The 19,608-nt window shown below is 39.1% G+C and overlaps 1 protein-coding gene across 1 annotated transcript in view; it reads right to left on the reverse strand.

Annotated features, from left to right (window-relative positions):
* Positions 1-19,608, reverse strand: part of LOC142087860 (potassium voltage-gated channel subfamily KQT member 1-like) — a 511,647-nt gene that overhangs the window by 209,656 nt on the left and 282,383 nt on the right. The window contains exons 13-15 of the mRNA XM_075162580.1: positions 8,908-8,983; positions 5,230-5,324; positions 4,215-4,255 (exon numbers count right to left, since the gene is read on the reverse strand). Of these exons, the coding sequence (XP_075018681.1) occupies positions 4,215-4,255; positions 5,230-5,324; positions 8,908-8,983 (212 nt within the window). The remainder of the gene's footprint in view (positions 1-4,214; positions 4,256-5,229; positions 5,325-8,907; positions 8,984-19,608) is intronic.

Raw genomic sequence — 19,608 nt, forward strand, 5'->3', positions numbered from 1 at the left:
CATATAATGAAAGAAAAAGCAAACAATGGAACTGTCAAAATTTAACAAGAATGCCTTTTTCTCCAGGGATTCCCACCTGTGTTATGCAGACCCAAGAGGGTCAGATGAACTGCTGATAAACATCAGCCTTTTGCATACTTTTCTGAACCCAAACACTGTGTCTTTTGTTTTACCTTGGCATTATTCTTCACCTTTGCCCCTGAGAAGCTACAGTAAGTCTCAAAAATTGCATTCAAAAGCAATTATGTGTAGTGAAGGTCAAGTATTACACTCTTATTTGTATCATTACATAAGTGTCTGCTTTGTTAATTCAATACATTTTATTAACATGTGCTTTGCCTCTATATCAACACTTTCAATTATTAAGGGGTTTGTTTACTATTACAGGAATCTTTGTTTCATCTTACAAAATTGCATTACCTGGAACACTGAGACGGGCTTTCAATGAAACTAAGACACAGTCTTCTGGGTATGCTCATAAAAATGGGATTCAAGTATTTGGAAAATTTATTCATTATCCTAATGTTTTCAAAGGAGTTTCAAAGAAAGCTAGTAGATGCCAAGACCAAAACAAGCAAAAAGGGAGGATTCCTCACAATATGTGTTTGTGAAACTTAAATCACGAAAATTCTTGTCACAAAATATCGCAGATGTTACAGGGGAAACTAGGCAAGCTTGTTGAGGACAAATCAGTTAGGATTACTAAATACACAGAAACCATGTCAGGAAGTCTCTGATCTGCAAATGACTGAAAGCTTACCGGAAGGTTAGAGGCTTATGCATGCCCTTTTTTTGTACATTTTCCAAAGCACCTTGCTTTTGGCTCTGTCGGACTCAGGACTGGCCTGACCCAGCACGGCTTTTATTCTGTTCTTGTATCCTTATCTTGTTTTAACACAGCTTTTAGTGCTTTTTATCTTTGAGAAAATAACTTGAAAAATAACAATAATTGCTTCCAGTGAATTCAGATTCTGGATCTTTTATGACATCATTCACTTTTGAAAGGTAATAATACTATAGATACACTGCAATTACTTCATATAATATTATCAAAGTTGACAACAGGGTTTCAGTAACAGTCTGATCCAAAACCCACTGAGGTCACTGGAAAGACTCCCATTCATTTCAATGGGCTTGGAATCAGATTCTTTGAATGGGAATATAATAAAACAGGAAAAAAAAGGAGCTGGAAAGGAAAATTCTTCTCATGTTTTTCTCCTTGGTGGTTTAATTTTCTTTGCATTGTCATTTCTCTTTTGCTTGCCATCAATACAAAAATAACACAGTCTGGAGGAAACACCCATATTGTTTACGAATGAGGTTTTTAGCAATGCCTTTGAACTGGAAAAATATCATATTGAAAATACATTTTCAATATAGAATAAGCCATCCATTCTGAGGAAAACTCAGTAAGAACTCTTTTTCCAGAGGAGGAGGACAGTGCAAGAGTCTGTTTCCACCCAAACCAGACCAATACTATAACCACTCATCACTGTTCATCACTTGATTATTGGCGGGTTGGATAATACTGGAACTAATCATAAACCAACCCTAGTTTTAGTTCTGCAGACCATTTATCTGGAACCACTTATCTTATTCTTGAATTTGTGGAGGGTTTAGATAAAATAACTACTAGATCAAATAACTTTTGGTTTTAGTCTTGCAAACCCATAACTGAGCTTACCAGGTTTTGCATCCCTAACAACCATTTTACCTTTCCCAGTCAGTATTTATTCAGCCCATTTGAGGGCAGAGCCATATGTCTTTGCACGAGGTATGACTTTGTAGAGTTGGCATGCTGTGGAGGCAGACATCATTCTTAGCAGGGCCATGCTTTTGCATCTAAGAATGCTGTCTCAAAGCAGCTATTCAGCAGTCATGTTGCAAGAAAAGACTAACAAGGGAAGCTAGTTGCATGGACACGGATGCCATAAACTTCTCCAGAGCACAGATTATGGCTTTCCCAAATATCTCTGAAGTCCTATGATGCTCTCTATAGTAAGACTATCCATCATGAATTCTGAAGATGAGCCTAACCTAACTTCTCTTACCTCTGGAAGCCAATGGGTTTTTTCCCACCTATTAAGTCAAAGCAAGAATTTTTGATAGAAAATGATAATGACAAAGAAACATGTGGCAGATTTTGACTTGAACTTCCCCCCCCACCCTCCTTACTCATTTGGGGCTGTATTTGTAGGCTATCTCTCCAGGATCTGGCTGGTACAGCAAGTTGCTGTGTAACCTCAGGCCTACAGGTAGATCATTCTCATTGCTTTTGTTGTCCAATATTATAGTGGAGGCTTTGCATATAAGTCGTCCCGGACTGAGTCAGTCATGGACCAACCCCATGGCTCTTCCTCAGTACTTTAGACTCTTTTCAACACTTGAACCCTTCAAACACTCATTCAAATCCACAGACCCACCTAAGATCCTCCCAATGGTTGCTATGACCCTTTTGACGCAAGATTTGGTGAGACTAAACTTCCTGGACATCTTCAGCTTCTCAGAACATTATTTCACAATTAGCTTCTTTGCAGCCAACACTTCTAATTATTCCTCACCTCTGAAAGAAGCAGCTATTTCATAAAAAGTGCCTCTAACACTAGTCTTTTTGGGAACAAATTACAGTTCTACTTTGTTACATTTGAAATAAAATAATACATTCTTGGAGGTAAGCAAAGTTTTTCCATAAATTTAGCTTGCACATTGTGGAATGAATTCCCAGGCATAAATATTTACAGATGTATTCAAGCTGACGGATTATTTTCCTGTGGTCCAAAACCAGCTCAGCAACAGGGAAAGAGGATTGTACTACTGAGTCTTCTGCAGCAATCAGATGTTAAAAATGTGTTTTGAGAGATGATCCTCATTCTGATAGTATAAACCATTTTAACCACTGATAATATAGCATTTTTTAAAGTCTCTGAAATAACTTTGGCAACCTCAGTTACACTTATGCCTATGAGTGCTCGAAGTCACTTGGGGATATCGGACTTCAGTTCCTAAGTCACTTTTGAGCTTGTAGGGACAGAGAATGAGATGGAGCCTCTGGAAATTTGAAGTCAATCTCTTGCAATAAAAAAATAAACGCTTCTTTCAACCCTACCCATACAAGCAACTCAGGTTTCTGACCTCCATGATTCCCACCACAAGGTTTTCCCAGAATCTCACTGGTCTGCATGGCCAGGGACTTCCCTCTTGGCCGTACATTTTCAGCTTAAATGTATTTATGGCCAGTTCACAAACATTTGTTATTCTGTTTGCACTGTCTTATACCTTACGTATTTCTTTTGCCTCACAAGTAATTACTCCCCTTGCAGAATTAACAAATAACTCTTTCCAGCCCTTTGTTTTGCTAGGTTGAAAAAAGCAAACTTCTGTTTCCCACTAATAGAATAGATTCTCCTTTACCCTAGTCCTTTATCCTAGTCATCCCCATTTTTGTTGCAGTTAGTCTTTCCTAAAGATGTGGAATCAAATTTTTGCACAATATGCCACATAAGGCCTTACCCGACTCGTGTGCAATATACTTCAGTATACTATGCATGTATACTTCCCTGTATGACTTGAAAATCTCTCTCCTTATCCTAGGATCAGACTTATTTTTTCATGGTTCTATCACAGCATTTTCTTACATTCAGTTGGCCTACAACTAATTAGCAGACCAGGCCTTTCTTTTTCTCAGACATGCCAGACTGTTCACCACTATTAGCATGCAGGAAATTTTTTTAATTAGTTTCCCTGTGCCTGATCTTGCACTTTTTATGATTGAATTTCATACCACTTCCATCACTCTAGCTTTCAAGGCTACCCCAGTTCTTCCTGAATGTTACCCTTGCTCTTCCTTTGAGCTTCCCAAAACTAAAATCCATAGGTTGTTCAGAAAGGAAGAAATCTTTTTAAGTGGAACCAACATATTTTCTAACCCCAGCACAAAAGATTTAGAAAGAATACTTTTGTGGAAATATTTCGAGCAATATGTTTCCAACTCATTGTGCACTGATACACATTTTTAACATGTATTCTTCATTTCCATTTACTCCACTACCACCTGAATGCAAGGTATTTATCTTTCCACGGTCGTTCCACGGCTTATTAACAGAATTATAAATTCATGCATAATTGGCTGGATTATAAACCTGTATTACTGTAGCCATGGGTGTTTTCACAATGTTATGAAGCTAATCATTCTTCATAAAATGCAGTCACTATACCTGGGAGGAAAAGGCCTGGCTTTCCCAAGGAATGGTCCAATCTGAAAAGCAAACAGAGAATTACCAGCAATGCAATTACCAAGCAACTTAAACTCTGTTGCTAGGAAAATCATAGAAGCATATTTTAGATGAGAGTTTACAGTAGCTTTAAACCTAAAACAAAGCAAGTAATATCATGAGACTAGCAGTCAGCAATTTACTTCTTTAGAGTTTTTTTCCAAAATCAAACCATATTGTTAGTGTTATTTTTGTGAGTACTAGTATTTTATTTCTTAGACTTTCATATCATAACTAAACCATAATTATCCCATGTCATATGTAATCTAGTAACAAAGACTATACAAACAGAATGACTTCTTAATAACATTTACAACTATTCCTTGAATCTCATGCAGGCAGATTTAATATCTATATATGTTGACACAGTAGATTCCATTCAATAGGATTTTTTTTTTTCCCCTCATTTTATTTAAGGGCCAGAGGAGTTCAGTCTGGTGTCCCAGTCCACAGTGTTAATTTGTAAAGAGAAAAGCACTTTGTGCTGAAACAGAAGAGAATAGTTTTGTGGCAAAATATTTCAGCTGCGATCCCCGAACTCGGAAAAACCATGCGCATGGAGGAAGCGAAAAGTTCCAGATAGAGAGGGGAGCACAAGTGAACCAGATTTCTGTCAACTGTGGAGAACCACAGAGAGGGGACAGAAAGGTAAATCATTATTTGAAAAGTTTTCCTTTTCTAAGAAGAGGGCAGAAAAGCTCACTTCATACTATAAACTTCACAGCATGCACCTTAATTTCTTTTAATTTCACTTGGAGGAGGAGGAGAGGAGGATAAAGGATAATTGTAAACTTGGTCATAAAAAGGGTTAAAAATTACTCCAAGTTAAATCCTCTAGATATTGTGCTCCCTGTTGTGCTTGCAATTTTGGACAATTACTGTTCATTAAGTACACATCTCTCCTAAAGCCAGCTGGCACCAGAGAAATCAAATGTTTCATGAGGTAGACAGGGCCTACCTTCTTTGAAGTTCTTTTATCCGAACCATCATATTGAGGTGCCCTTGTGAGTATTGTTCAATCACATCGCGTACGTCATACGGTTTCCGAGCTTGCTGTGAAAGGAGTTGTACATGAGATTGAAAGGTAAGTATAGTTTAAACTTGATTTTTATTTCAGACAGACCTTCATTCTATTTTTTATCTTCCAGAGGTTACTTGCTTGCTGTTTTTCAACAGTTGTTGCAATGAATAAAAAATATGTAGGCATTGTAGCAATGCATATTTATTGTGGAGATGGAGCCAAATGATTCCCATTACTGTCAGTTAGAGTCATGTCTTCATGTTACTTCATACTGAGCAAAATAATAGACCTTCACCGTGTATTTTAAAAACACAAAACCAAGATATATAATTTATCTAAGACTATCGTGCGTGATCTCTCTTGACTCATTCCAAAACCATATGTTAATCGTAATGTCAGAGGACTGAACCACAAAGATAGGCCCAATTCATAACACTTGGACACAAAATCAAATGTCTCTAAAGACTAAAGATATCTGGTGACAGAAATATTATTGCTTAAGTAACTGGAAGGACAGATGCTTTGCATAAGTCTGAAGACTGCTGCACGTAGATTTTGTTTGAGCTTCTTTGTCTTTAATAATACCTATGAGGTCAGAAAAAAAGGTGCAATTCAAACAAATAAAAAAGGACAGATAAAAAATGCAAGAGAGCTAAAAAACTGCCATCTGCCCAGCTTTATTCCCATTCTAATGAGAATCCAGATGCTTCTGCCAAGCTCTGGTTTCTTGCTATAACTACTACAGCAGAATTTTGAAACAAGTCTAGAGAATTTGCAAAAAGCGCAGCATGGTAAAATTTTATCAAGTAAAAATAATGTGTGTGTGTGGCTGAATAAACACAGATTATGTCCTTTCAAAAATACCAGCATTTTCAGAGCCATACCAACCCCTATGGGAAATGTGGGGCAAGATGTCTCCTTTTTGGCTCTGACTCAAAAAAAGAAAGGTAAACTGCAAATCTAGTAATTGGAAATTACTGAAAACAGCTCATTAGTCATCTTGTTGTCTTTTTCTACTCTGTCACAGCTTCAGCCAGAGCCATTAGCATGCACCACTGCACACATGCATTGAACACCTACAGTATGTGCTGGAGTCATGCTTGGAAGGCAGCCACAGGATCCTAGAAATTTCAAATGAAAGCATGGAACTGGAATGGAAACAAATCCTGTGAAAGGAATGAAGCAGCAAAAGCTCTTCGTGATAAAATGCCTTCCTTGTGCTCAGCCGTCAGACTTACCTGCATTATTACTTTCAGAAGAGTTCATGGCTTTGGCAGTGTGTGCGTGTACATTTGTGTGCATTTGCGAGAAGAGACACTTTGCGGGGGGCAGGGGGAGGTTTCAGCTTTCAGTTTATCGCCTTTTTTTTTTTTGCCTTCCCCAGCTTCACATTTTGCAGACGCTGACACATCACTATTTCTGGCCAGAAAAGCAGCCTATTGTCTTCACCCAGAGAAACAGTGCCAGTATCACTCTTTAGATTGACTAGCGGGGGTGCTTTGAGAGCATTTTGGCTAAATCCTCTGTCCTTTCCTTTGGACACTCTCTATTTAAACACGATGCATGGCGCAGAGCCTAGATGTGCTGGGGATTTTTCCCCACCTCCCTCCCCTCTCCCCCATGGGCTACTACTTGCATAATTGATTCTACTCATTTCCAATGAAATTTCTTTTCTCCCTGAAAAGAAGTCCTCTATCTGTTATCCCTTTTACCACATCATCAGCTCTGAATCCTATAGTTGCAAAGTACTGTACACTGCAGTGTGCCTGAGTCCTCTCTAAAGCATAGTAAAAATATCCTTCCAACTTTCATCATTTTTCTCTCCTCTTTTCCCCTAAAGCTTTAGATCTGAGCATCTTATGTCCTGCCAAACTTTGGCACAATCTCTTGTCATGTTTTTGTTACAAAATGCTAGTACAATACAACTTAAGGCAGGAGGTAATGGGCTTCCAGGGAGGTTTGGTAAATACAGAACTTGAAGAACTTCTTTAGCTTTCATTCTGTCCATTCTGTCCATCATCCCAAATCCTGGCCATTTGGGCTCAGCTTTCTACATCCAGCATGCTTAGAGCTCCTAACACAAAACTCAAAATAACATTACCCAGCTTTGAACTTCCAAAATCTAATCAGCATGGGGAGTCCTATAAGCTATATTTCACAGTCCCAAGAGAGAAAAAAACAGAAGATAATTCCTTCTTCTTCTTCCCTATCACTAACACCGACTCACAGAATCCTCTCCATAGACTGATCAAGTTCGGTTTTTAAGGTTTGGCATGTCTGCTATTGGCTGACAGCTCCAGAACATTAGGTCTCTGGTGGTTCAAAATATCCTAATTTTTATCCTAACTCATTTATATACTGATTTTACTTTCCAGGAATGGTGTCTGTAATTGTCTTTTTTTTTTTTTTTTTTAAATTTCCCATAGTGTTTGTCTCTCTGGTGTACTTACAATATAATCCTGTTCTCCTGTTGTTTGCTGAGTTAAACAAACTGACTTCTCCTAGTCTTCTTTCATAAGATAAGGTCATCTGAAGATACATTTCTGCATGAGCTTGGGAAATATATGTGCTATTCTACAGGCCCTAATTCAGTCTTCCGAGTGCTGTGAGCTTATCTCAGACTTCTATTCCTTGCAATTAAGTGCTCAGCTCTAATCAAACTTGCTTGAAATTTAGGTCCCTGCTTTATCTTTTTAAAACCTCTTCAAAAGGATTATGAAAGTTGATTAACTTGCAGTGGACCCTCTTGGACAAAAAAGCATGAACCTTCAGATGGAAATAACAGGGGCTTTGAAAATCAGGCCAGAAGTTAATTATTCATTTCCATGGCATCACCAGCACATGGGTGATGAGAATAATGATAACAGAATCACATTCCAAACAAGTTTTATCATAATGGACCTTAGTAAACAGGCAAAGTAAGACAGTTTTTCCAATACAGCACATTTAGTTTGAGCACTTTGTAACCTGATTGAGAAATTTGACTTAAGACTTCATAAAGACAGCAAATTTCCAGAGGGCAGATGCTCCACAACTTTATAAAATACGGCCTCTCTATGATGTCCCATTCTGGGAAACAAATTTGGAAATGTGGGCCACAAATGTGAAAGCAACTTTACGCAGCATAGTACTCATCAGTAAGGTCTATTGATCTGTCAGCCATACACAGCGCGCAATTAGTTGAACATTCTCTAACCAGTCGTTAGATGATCAGTATAGACAGTAACAGTATTTTAGCAGACACTCCAACAGAGTCTTTTCTTCACTTCTTCTAGTAGATGGGTAAGTAGTTTATATATTGGTCAGTATAGTAAAACAAACAAACAAACAAACAGAACCCCAACAAAACAAATTCAGTAAAAAAGAGAAGTGAAAAATAAGTATGCTGACTTCACAAACTCAGCAGGTTTTCGTATCGTACTATACCCATGGATAGTTGATAGTTTTGCCTATGCTGCGAAAAAATCCACATAAAGTAAGTATGAGGCTGAGAGCCTAAACAGTACCTTTGACTTATTATAACTGCATGCACAAAGACAAGTTCACTCTCAGAGCACTTTCAATGTCATATACTTAAGCTTACAAATTGTACTTATGGCTAATGGTGCTGCTTACCTGAAATTTTCTTCTGGCTACAAAATACTGCATTCTCCTGATGACTTTTACAGCTGTTCGATGTGCTTCAGTTAATCTGCCAAGAAAGACAAACACAGACATATACCAGTGGGGGAAAAAAAAAAAAGTAGGAAAAATATCTTAATGGAAGATGTTGACTCTAAGCACCAAAATCTACAAATATGTTTTATGTCTACAATGCAAAATTGTAGCATAACACACTGTGTGTGCATGTGTATTTTGTTCTGTTGCTTTACCCTCTTGTATATTGTGCTTCTAAGCATAAAAAACTGATAAGTGAGACAATGAAAGCAGGTGTACAAAGATAATACATGTGGAGGGGATTAGACAGGATTACTGTCAATGCATACAACTGGCATCAGTTTGAAGAATGCGAAAAGTTTTTAGAACCATGACTGCATTCCTTATTTTGCATTTATTGAGTGTTTGCCCATGAGCTCTACTGAACAGAAATTAAGTCCTTTAAAAAGTACTTTGAATTCTCTAGGAAGAAAAGAAAAATTGAAGTATCACGTCTAAAGAAAAAAAAAATGAACACAACACACCCTCTTGGCACACAAGTGTGCGTGTGCATGTGGATGTCTGTATTGGTGTTCAAACACTGGAACTGGACATATTATAACTTAGCAATATCACTTCACCCAGATGATACTGTATTTGAAGAACATTAGTCGTGCCACTTGGCCGGCAATTAGTTACCACACTCTTATTTATGGCAAATTTTGGAGGTGTAGAGAGGAAGCAGGAATACAGTAATTATAAAACCAAGTATTTTATTTAAGGACTGACTCCTTCCCCATGGACTTCTTCATTCATTCAAAATGAGTGAACTGAAGAAAACAAAATTTTCCTTCCAAGGAAGCCGCATTGTTAGGAAATCTATGTTCTATACCGACATCATCTTTGACATGGGATGATAACCCTAGGAAAGCTTGCCAGCAAGTTTCTCAAGTCCCCTGAAAACACAACCTGCCGCCTCTTCCCAGTGTATCTGACTGGGGAAAAGGAAGTATTGGCTAGGGCACCTACTTGGATGCCACAGTTTAGAGATGAAGTCTTTAAAAAATGGAAAGATTGCAGTGTATTATGTCAAAGTGAAGTAAATAAAAGCTAAACAAATAGGGACTGCATTTAAGAACTAGCATTGTTTTTCATTTTTATAATTTGTCTTTGATAAAATTAGTGCTTCTGATTGGGTGAGATAACACAGCCACAGGAACAGGGTTTTTAAAATAAGATTTCAGTAGCTTTTTCTTGCTCTTTCTGTTTCAAGTTCCAGTTTAATATTAAATACACACGCAAATACGTGTGAAACTCAGGTGTCTATACTACATATATCCTCACACTTCATACATCTATATATATTCATGCACATATCCATATGTATACACTCACGCATGCAAACACACAGAAGACAATGCGGGATGAGCACAATTCAAGAACCATCATTGTTGTATACCATCGACAGCATTGCTAAGTATGAATCTTTGCATTTGTGTAAGCCCATCAAAAGGATTTCAGAAGTGTCACTGGCAGACTACCAGTAGTTTAGCCTACAGGACCTTTATTATGGTGAAAGAAAAGCTCTCAGCTTGACACTCAGGGCCCCAGCTGAGCTCCTGTGACTGGTGACTGGAATGGAGACAACATTCTGCTTGTAAATGGCACATACTTGATAGAGAAATCTTTGTCTGTCAGCCCGTACAAGTAATATATATATATTTTTATAACCAGAAAAGAATCACAATTTAAAGCATAGGGTTTAGCCTACCTCCTTTGTGGACCAGTTAAGATAAAAGCTTGAAATTATCCCCTACCTCTAAACGACGTGAGACTTCATATATATACTCAGGAGGTTTTTTTTTTAGGGTAATCCATATGAGACGGTTCATGCATTGTTTAAACAGCCTCAAATAGATAAGCTTAAAGAAGTCAGAGATGGAAACAAACCAAGGCAGTAATTTCCTCCTAATTCCCCTCCTTCAGCTGAAATCAGGGCTACAGAACTTTTTCAAATGTGTTATCAAGTTTAAGTGTCCAAAACCATAAGGCTGACTCTTGGAGCTTGATGCACAGTTGAACAGGCCTCATTTTTAGAAAGAAAAGTTATTTATTTGTGAAATACGGCAAAGAAAATCACCTGACTGTAATTTAGAAGCACTTGATATTGGCCTTTTCCAACTGGCAAAATTCACACCATTTCATGGGGAGCAAATTTTGAAAAAGGAGTAAGTTAATGTTGAGATTTGATGGTCACTAGTATTAAACTAAGGGACAAATACATGAAACCTGGCTTTAATGGAAAAAAGAGTGCGTGAAAAGGTGCAAATCCATAGGCTGAGATATGTGGATGTGTTATCTTAATTGCCTCAATAAATCCATAAGGAGCATAGCAGTTCTAGATGAGTTAAACTCCCAGCTCTGTACAGTAAGCAGAGCTATCCTGACGGGGAGTTGTGGCAGTGTGGCTGACTGTGATCCTAAACATTTTTGGAGATTTTAGCTGTTTTTCCTAGTTTCCTAGCAATGATGTCCAAAATGGATAATTACAGCTATTACTGGCTAGGTTACATTTATCCCTGTATTTAGCCCAATACATTTATCCTGCTAAGCCTTATATTTTAGCCCAAAACCTTGGATTAGGCAAAACCCTTTCAGCCTTGAGGGTGTCAGTCTGTTACATGCCAGAAGCATACAACAGGAGAGGACAAAAGGCCAGAGATGCTTTAGGTCATGCTTTAGTAATGCTCAATAGAAACACAACACTGCTTGCAGTGAATGTCCTAGATATTTTGAGATATGCAACTCATGAAACAACAACGCAGGTGGGTTGTGGTGGACACCATACTTGCACACTCTTTCCACGTGGCATTTTCTACTGACAGAAGACGGAATCGGACAGATCTTCATAGATATTATGGTGCCTAACTCCCATGGAGGTGAAGATTTAACTGCTTTCATAGCTCTAGCTCCCAAATGAAGTCAGTAGGATCTGAGCACTTGCTCTAAGTAGGAATATGGGTGGGTGGGTGACCACATCTCCGCCCCTATGAAAGCAGCCAAGCTCTCCTGCCTCTGTGCAGCTGAGGGCAGTGGCACACACACACACTAGGAGATGCTTTCCAGTACATTAAAAAATTATTTAAATTGTTTAAAAGCTTTACCCATAAAACCAAGCATAAACGCTAGACCTCCTAAGGAGTCACCTCTATGCTGAGGTGGGGTGTTACTATTGGGTGGGTTGTTTTTTGTGTATGTTTTCCTCAAAAGAATATGATTAGAGTTTTACTTTACACTTTACGGTGTACTTTCCCATCTTTTAACCTAAACAACAGGTAAGAAGGTTTTCTTAAAACCTTCCCCCAAAAGACTGTAAAGGAGAACAAAATGACATGTGAACAGAAGTGATCAGGGTTTTGGAAAGTTATGAGCACATAAAAAAAATAATAATGGAAGTTTGTAACATCTGTAACTATAATGGATACCACGAAATGTCTACTGAAATAACATATACTTGGATTCATAAATAATACTGACATCATCTATAACTATGTCTTCAAGTAGGACCCAAGCTTTGGACCCGTTTGCAAAACAGCATGTGTTCTTTACCTCTCTGTTAACTGATTGCTCAGCAGGATGCTCAATTTTAAAAGCAGTCAAACCTATCCTTAATTACAATGAGTCTTTCCTAGTTTGGGTTATAGACTCCTGGGCTGTCCTATCACTGTGGTAGGGCAGAGAAAAAGAGGAGCGGGCGGAGGGCCTGGAACGTTTATATTAACAAGCAGTCCCCACCCTGATCCAATGTTGAGTAACCCTCCGGCAACTATTCTAGAGGGTGCGGGGGAAAGGGGCTCCTCTTCGCTGGCTGTCTCGATCTTCCCCTCTGCAGGTTTTGAGTACGCCTATGTGGCTGCAGAGCCTGGCGGGACGGCTGTGTGCCAAGGAGGCACTGCAGCCCTGGGTTTGGTCCTCTGCTCGTGGCTCAGAGAGCACTGAAAAGTCACTACTTTTAGCTTAGAACACTTGGATGGACTTTAGACTTACTTTTTTTTTTAACTGCAGAAAGGCGATAGCCTGAGCCAAAGGAGCCAAACATTTTCAGTTGAAAATAATTGAACCAGAGGAGGAAAGAGAGATGATCAAATCCAAAACAACTCTGGAAACTATCCACAGGGATTTTTTTTCCTTTTATTTTTATATACCACTCTGTTTGTTAAAAGCTTGTGTTGGCCAGTTCAGATCTACCCTTTTTTCTTCTTCTTTTGTAGGGAGTCCGATAACTTTCAGCTTAATGTGCTTTGGAACACCAGGGAATATTTTAAGTGAAAAACAGATATGGAAATGGACCCTAAACCCAGGCAACGTTACAAATATTCCAGGCCACGCTGAGCCACAGCTCAAGTCTCCAAACAAGCCTGTTATCAGTGTGATGCACCTTTCAGTCCAGAAGCGTTTTTTAATCATTAGAGTTCACTTCAGTGTAGAGACAAGGGGAAGGACTTTATTCAGGCTGTGCTGCAGGATGGCTGCAGATAGTGGAACATGCATTCCAGGCTGGTTTTCCTGCTGTTTATTCAGGTGTTGTGAATTAGATGAGTTATTCAGTGTAACGTAACTACTTTGATCATGAACTGTGGAAAATAAAGGCCACTTCAGCAAGGTCAATTATAGCTCTCTGTCCCAATTTGCAAAACTGGTTTGAGGATACACGCTTACAGTACTTGGATTACTGCTGAGCTTCATTCATTTGTTACGTTTTGATTGCTTTGCAGGAAAACACATACACAGTCACACTAACTCTATTTTAATACTGATCATTGTATAATGTTGTAACTCCTGCCTAGAGTAACATACAGCATCATCTATTCTGGAGTTGTTCACTTGACATTAGTTTCTAAGCCAGCACAAACAGTGACTAGGGCAGTGATGGCAACTGAAATGTAAAGAAGTTATTTGAGAAGCTCAGCCCTCCATCTGCCTTTTTGTTTTCCCATCACATTTGATTAAGAGTATTCACTTTCCGGCTCTGTTTCTGGGAAAGAACTTTGATTCTCAGTCATAATTTTAATTTTTGTCATGTACAATTATCTCAAATGGGCTGATATTTTATTAGGTAAAATACAAAGCAAGCCTTATTTGCACTGAACGCATAACCAGAATCAATACAAAACATGAAATGTTGGCATCACAGCGTACTTTTTGTCTCCAGATGCATGTAGCACAGACCGCTCACTTTCAGAGGCGAGATTTCTCATTAAACTGCAGATTTCCACTGTTAGTGAAGGGCAATATTTAGCAGAGACGAGTATCACCTATATTCAAATGTAGCTAAACTGTGTAATTATCCTGTCATATGGATAGCATGCACCACTAAGTTGTTGGGGAAGAAGAAGGGTGGAAAAACAGAAATCACAAAGGACATAAAATCAGAGAGTTTATTACAGACAGGCACAGCAGTTAGTCCATATGCAGTCACATGTGCTATGTGGACCTTCCATTGATGGAGACAAGTGGTGGAGAGAGATAGTTCTCATCACAAGAACCGTAAAGAAAAGAAGCTTATATAATGTGTTTTAAATACTGAGGGAAGTTACAATGTCCAAATGAAGAAAAAAATCTTCCTACCAATAAATGAAAATAAAATTAGTATTGCCTTCAGCTAAGCAAAGCCAGACAAAATGCCTCGAGCCTTTTAAACCACTCGAGTTAAGAGAAGGTTGCAGTTTGAATCTGACATGCAAACACCTGGAAATGTCAGACGATGATTCTGGTTCCAGAGCTCGCCCCAGGCCAGGAGCAGCAGGGAAGTACAACATAAATATAACAGAAGAGGTTTCTAGTCTTGTAACATTTCATCAAAGCTTTGTGAAGAACAGATACTTCTGGAGAATTTCCACCACTTACATGATGGAAATTTTATAAGATGCCATTTGCACTGAAACCTGAGAGAACATTTCAGAAAATGTTGGCACAACTTTATTTTTCCCTTTATTCCTAATCAAAATCCCACCTTAAACCTACCTCATCTCTATTCTAACCATATCCTTATCTGAACCTTTTCTTTTCAAGCCCATGTTTGGCTCAAAACTATAAATAAATTAGGATTGACTTCTCTCAAAACATAGCAGCCCGGGGGCCCATTTGGCTTCACCAACCTCTGCTGACAGCCTCAATTTATGAAGGAATGCTGCAGATTCTGCAAATCCCTCCTCAGCAGGTACAGTACCAGGCAAAGTAGGAAAGAGTACAGAAGTGACATGTTCACGGGGGGCTGCATTCTGTCATCTGATTATTTTGCTGAAGGTTTTGTGGCATTTGCTATCTCCATCCATCCATCACTATATACACTGCTGCCTCTCTGAATTCATTCCAGAATGCAATTGCCTCTGCTTCTACTTGCCTCTCTAACCTGGCCTTCCCTGAAGTGAACAAGAAAGAAAGCAGATTTCCTATAGCAGTGCTCCTAGGGATTGGGGCAGGGAAGACAGATAGTGCAGGGACAGAAGAACAGCTCTGAGGAGAAACTGTTAGAAGAGGAAGAACTAGGACACCATTTATAGGGAGCAACTGGCAAGACAATATATTGGCAGAGGAAACACCACTGGGAGAAGAAGCAGTGCAGGGTGTTTTCTTGACGTTGTCCATGAACAGAATAAAAAAAAGTAGAAAGCTCCCAAAAATAATCAGAGGTAGATGTAACCTGCTCACTGAATGTGATTTAATGAGGAAAAAAACCCACTGAACTTTGAGTTGTTTTTCTCAACCCTAGACAGTTGGGGTTTTCAGTTACAAGTTTGTTCTGTAATATTACAAAGTGGGTTTATTGAGAAAGTGGGAGAAAAGCTCTGTGTTAGTCCCTTGCTAATTAAAATGCATAATTAAAATGAGTAATTAAGCTTACTACAGAATGCTCTTGTGTCTGGGAGCCCAACTGCCCTCGAACAACAATTCATCTGCTGAACTGTCTCTGAGAACTAAAGTAACCATTGGATATTTTGGTTACATCTTTCCTCTATGTTTTGTTGGCAGCAAAATAAAAGTGCCTGGTCTCTTTTCTGCCATTTTATTTCTTCCATTCTTCCTGCAGTGTCAGAACAAACAAGATGATGTCATAGGGATATCTTTTCAGTGGGGAAGTACAAACACAGTAAGATTTTCTTTTTTTTTTTTCTGAGCAAACAGCTTCTAGAAATTGCCACAATAACTTCCTGTATTAGCGCTGTACCATGACTACTTCTGGTCCCAGGATAGGTGAAATGCTCTTGTCTCCACGCCAATTCTCATTTGCTTAGAAAACAGACTCTAGCCACAACCACCTTCTTGGGAGGTGGACAAACGCCAACAGATAATGACACGTTTTTACCCCACGTATTACAACAGTCGCTGATCCTAGCAGATAAAGGTATTTTTTCCCTTCTCTCTCCTTAAGACTTGGTCTTCATCAATTTGCCTTTTAAAAAATGCCAACAGAACTGAATGCCTAGCTAGTAAAAGGCACCGCAGAGACAGCCATCACCAAGCCCAAACAACCTTTCAGCAGAGGAGATGCTTTTCTGAAATCCGAATAGCCTTCACAGCGGTGCAGGGAGAACTAGAATGGTACAGCCTTTTTTGATGGGCTCTGGTTTGCTCACTTTAAAAAATGCCACAACCCAAATTAATGAACTTTAAGACTTCATTTTCCTCTACACTGTATTCAGCATTTATGGGAACAACGTGGTGTTGTTAATATACACCAATGACTGAGCGCTGTATTTATGCCTCAATGATTTTCTGTCATGAGAATATAATGCCAGGCAAAGACTGATTCTCTGAAATACCAGTTTGTTTGGGGTCATTAATCTTAATTCCTATCTTGCCTGAATAGGAACTGGATAACACTGAAGTCAGGGAATAGTTCTGAGAATTAAAACTTCAATGGCTTTTGGGCTGCCCAAGGCTTTACATTTCTTTTAAAAAATAAGTAATTAATTAATCTGCACCAAGTACTAGGGAGAGACCCTGTGGAATTGAGCAAAATGCTTCTTGTGGTTTTAAAAAACAAAAAAACAGTGGCTTTTGGCAGGATCTTTCCTTAGTAGCTCTTGTGATTTAGTAGTTACAGCAGGGGCTATGGAAACACAACTCCTGGGTTCCTGAATTGATGGATTTAACTGGCCTCTGTCTCTCTGGGTGATCTTGTGCAAGTCCTTCTACCTGGCTATGCTCTAGTTTATATGTCTATAAAGTAGGCATGAAAGCTGTGTAAGTCGTGGAGGTGTCATGAGGCTTAACTCACTGAGGATTTCAAGGCAATTAGCGGTCCCAAATGAAGATGTATTTTATTTATAGAATGACTCAGTAGAAAAAAGGAGTAGTGACAATATGTTTTTTCCTTAATGATGATAAGGAACAAGGGAGACTGACCTGCAGGCTTGGGGTAAACTGCCATGTCACCGCCCCCTAAGCAGAAGCTATTTTCCAAAGCATTCTCCCCTCTCCACCTTCACAACCTCTGCTCCTCCTCTCCTGAGCACGTGAGCAGTCTGTTTGGGAATTAGTTCCCCATTCACCAGATACTCAGCAATGCAAGACATCCACAGCATCTGAAGCCAAACAGGACCATTAGATCATGAACGTGACCTGCTCAACAGTGCAGGGGATTGCATTTCACACAGCTGCCCTTGCCCTGAGCCAAAAACCTTGTGTAGGACTAAAGTAACTTTCCAGAAAGGCATCTGGCCTTGATATAAAGACCTTTATATACTGTTAAAAAGTGCCTTATTTTTTTGTTTAAATTTTTCAGTATTCAACTTCTAGGCTCCTCTCTCCAACTGGAGTAGCAGCAATTTTAGCCTTTTCCTGTCTCTCTCAGGGACCTTCAGCGGTGCCAGATGCACTGCCTCTGGCCTGGCAGGGAGACCAGGCACTGGTGTAGGGAAAAGAGAGTACTGCTCTCTGGGAAATTGCAAGGAGAGACTGAAATCCTAAGCCATTTTTATAATTATTTTTCTGCCTATGGTTTAAGTCATGCTATCAGTAATTATAGAGATTCATAATGGAAATGCTTAGACTGGCAGGAATGGAGAATGAATGGGAAGATCTGCGTGTGGAAGCATCAGAAAGGGAAAAACAGCACAAAAAGCCCCGTGAGGATGGCAGGTGCTTGTGGGACCATCAACATCACAGCACATTTATGAGCAGCTTTTGAAGATACCCAATTCAGGAACACAAAGGAACAGGTACGGTCAGGAACTGTCTCCACCTAGACTGAAAAAGGACTCCAGCCACTAGGAAGTGATGGTGGGAAAATATAGAACAGCTGGAGTCTTAAGACACCCTAGTAAGGAGACAGACTACAGAGAATAAATCCTAATGATTCCCAGAGGTGGGAGAACACAGAGAGGTAAAAGATCCTGATCACTGTCAGCTTCCAAACGCAAAAAAGGTTCAGTGGCACCTGGTTGCCATCTGAGGAGATCCCAGCAGAAACGATGAAGACTCAGTGGACCATTACTTGGCCCTCCACGCAATTGCAAGAAATCCTGAGCAGCCCACCTGGATATGTGCAGCTGGGATACAGGCATGGTGGACAGACTGCTCGGGTACACACATCTTTGTATTTGTGAGTACATGATTATGACAGTGTGAATCACCTTTCAAAGGTCTTATCAAAACCACATATATTCTCACAATGGCCTGTGAACTCCAATCACCAAGTTACAGCCCACTTTTGAGCTCCAACACCAGCTTCCACAAACCCATGTGCCAAGAAAGAATATCGCTTTGCCATTAGAGGAACTGGCATTTCAAAACCAGACAAAAATCATGGTCTTCCTTTTTTTAAAATTTTAGTGTCCATAAACTATTTTGCAGACAACAGTGATCAGACTCACAAAACTTTAACAGGAACTTTGTGTGGCCACAGACACTTATTATTTTTCCACCCTGTATTTCATGTAAGAACATGCATAAAAATCTTACAGGCCTCACTTGCTTAATACTGAAAATATGCAGTGCTTATCAATAGTTTATTACAGAAGTAAATATCTTGCTAAAAGTTGCAAGCATCACTTGTGTAAAGCTATCACTGAAACCAGAAGTTTTGCTGAGCTACTTATTTCAAGAGATTTCACTTGCTCATTGAGAAACTACTTTCTGTCCAAGGATTGTGTGTTTTTTCTTTACCTTCAGGAAAATATGCTATCTCTTGGCATTTTTTTTTCTTTAGCTCAGCCAGTGGATGAACAGAAGGAAAGTGTTCATATACCAATTGCTCGTGACTTACTATTAAAGAACAGGAAAAATTCTTTTTTCAAAGTAAGTGAGGAAATCTGTGTCTCCATGCTCTGGGGAATTCTGATTTTCCTGTCTTTGTTTCCATCCTAACTCACAGGAAAAATATTTTAAAAGTCATTACAAAACAAAAGATTCTGAAAGCATTTGAGCCTGAGATGATAATATGTTTCATTTTGTCCCATTTTAATACACATTTGTTTCCAAAAAGGAAATATTTTATCCTCTTATAAAATTAATGCATTTTATCTGGTTTATGCCTTTTGTCCTCCCAGTAACTGGGACTCTACCCTGAAGACATATACTCTACACTGCATCATCTGGTGCAGAATGAAGGCCACATGCCTTAGAGAAGATGTAAACTGGTTTACAGGATACTATTAAAGAATGGCACATCCATGC

This window comes from Calonectris borealis, chromosome 1 (genome assembly GCF_964195595.1).
Source record: "Calonectris borealis chromosome 1, bCalBor7.hap1.2, whole genome shotgun sequence".
Taxonomy (NCBI): domain Eukaryota; kingdom Metazoa; phylum Chordata; class Aves; order Procellariiformes; family Procellariidae; genus Calonectris; species Calonectris borealis.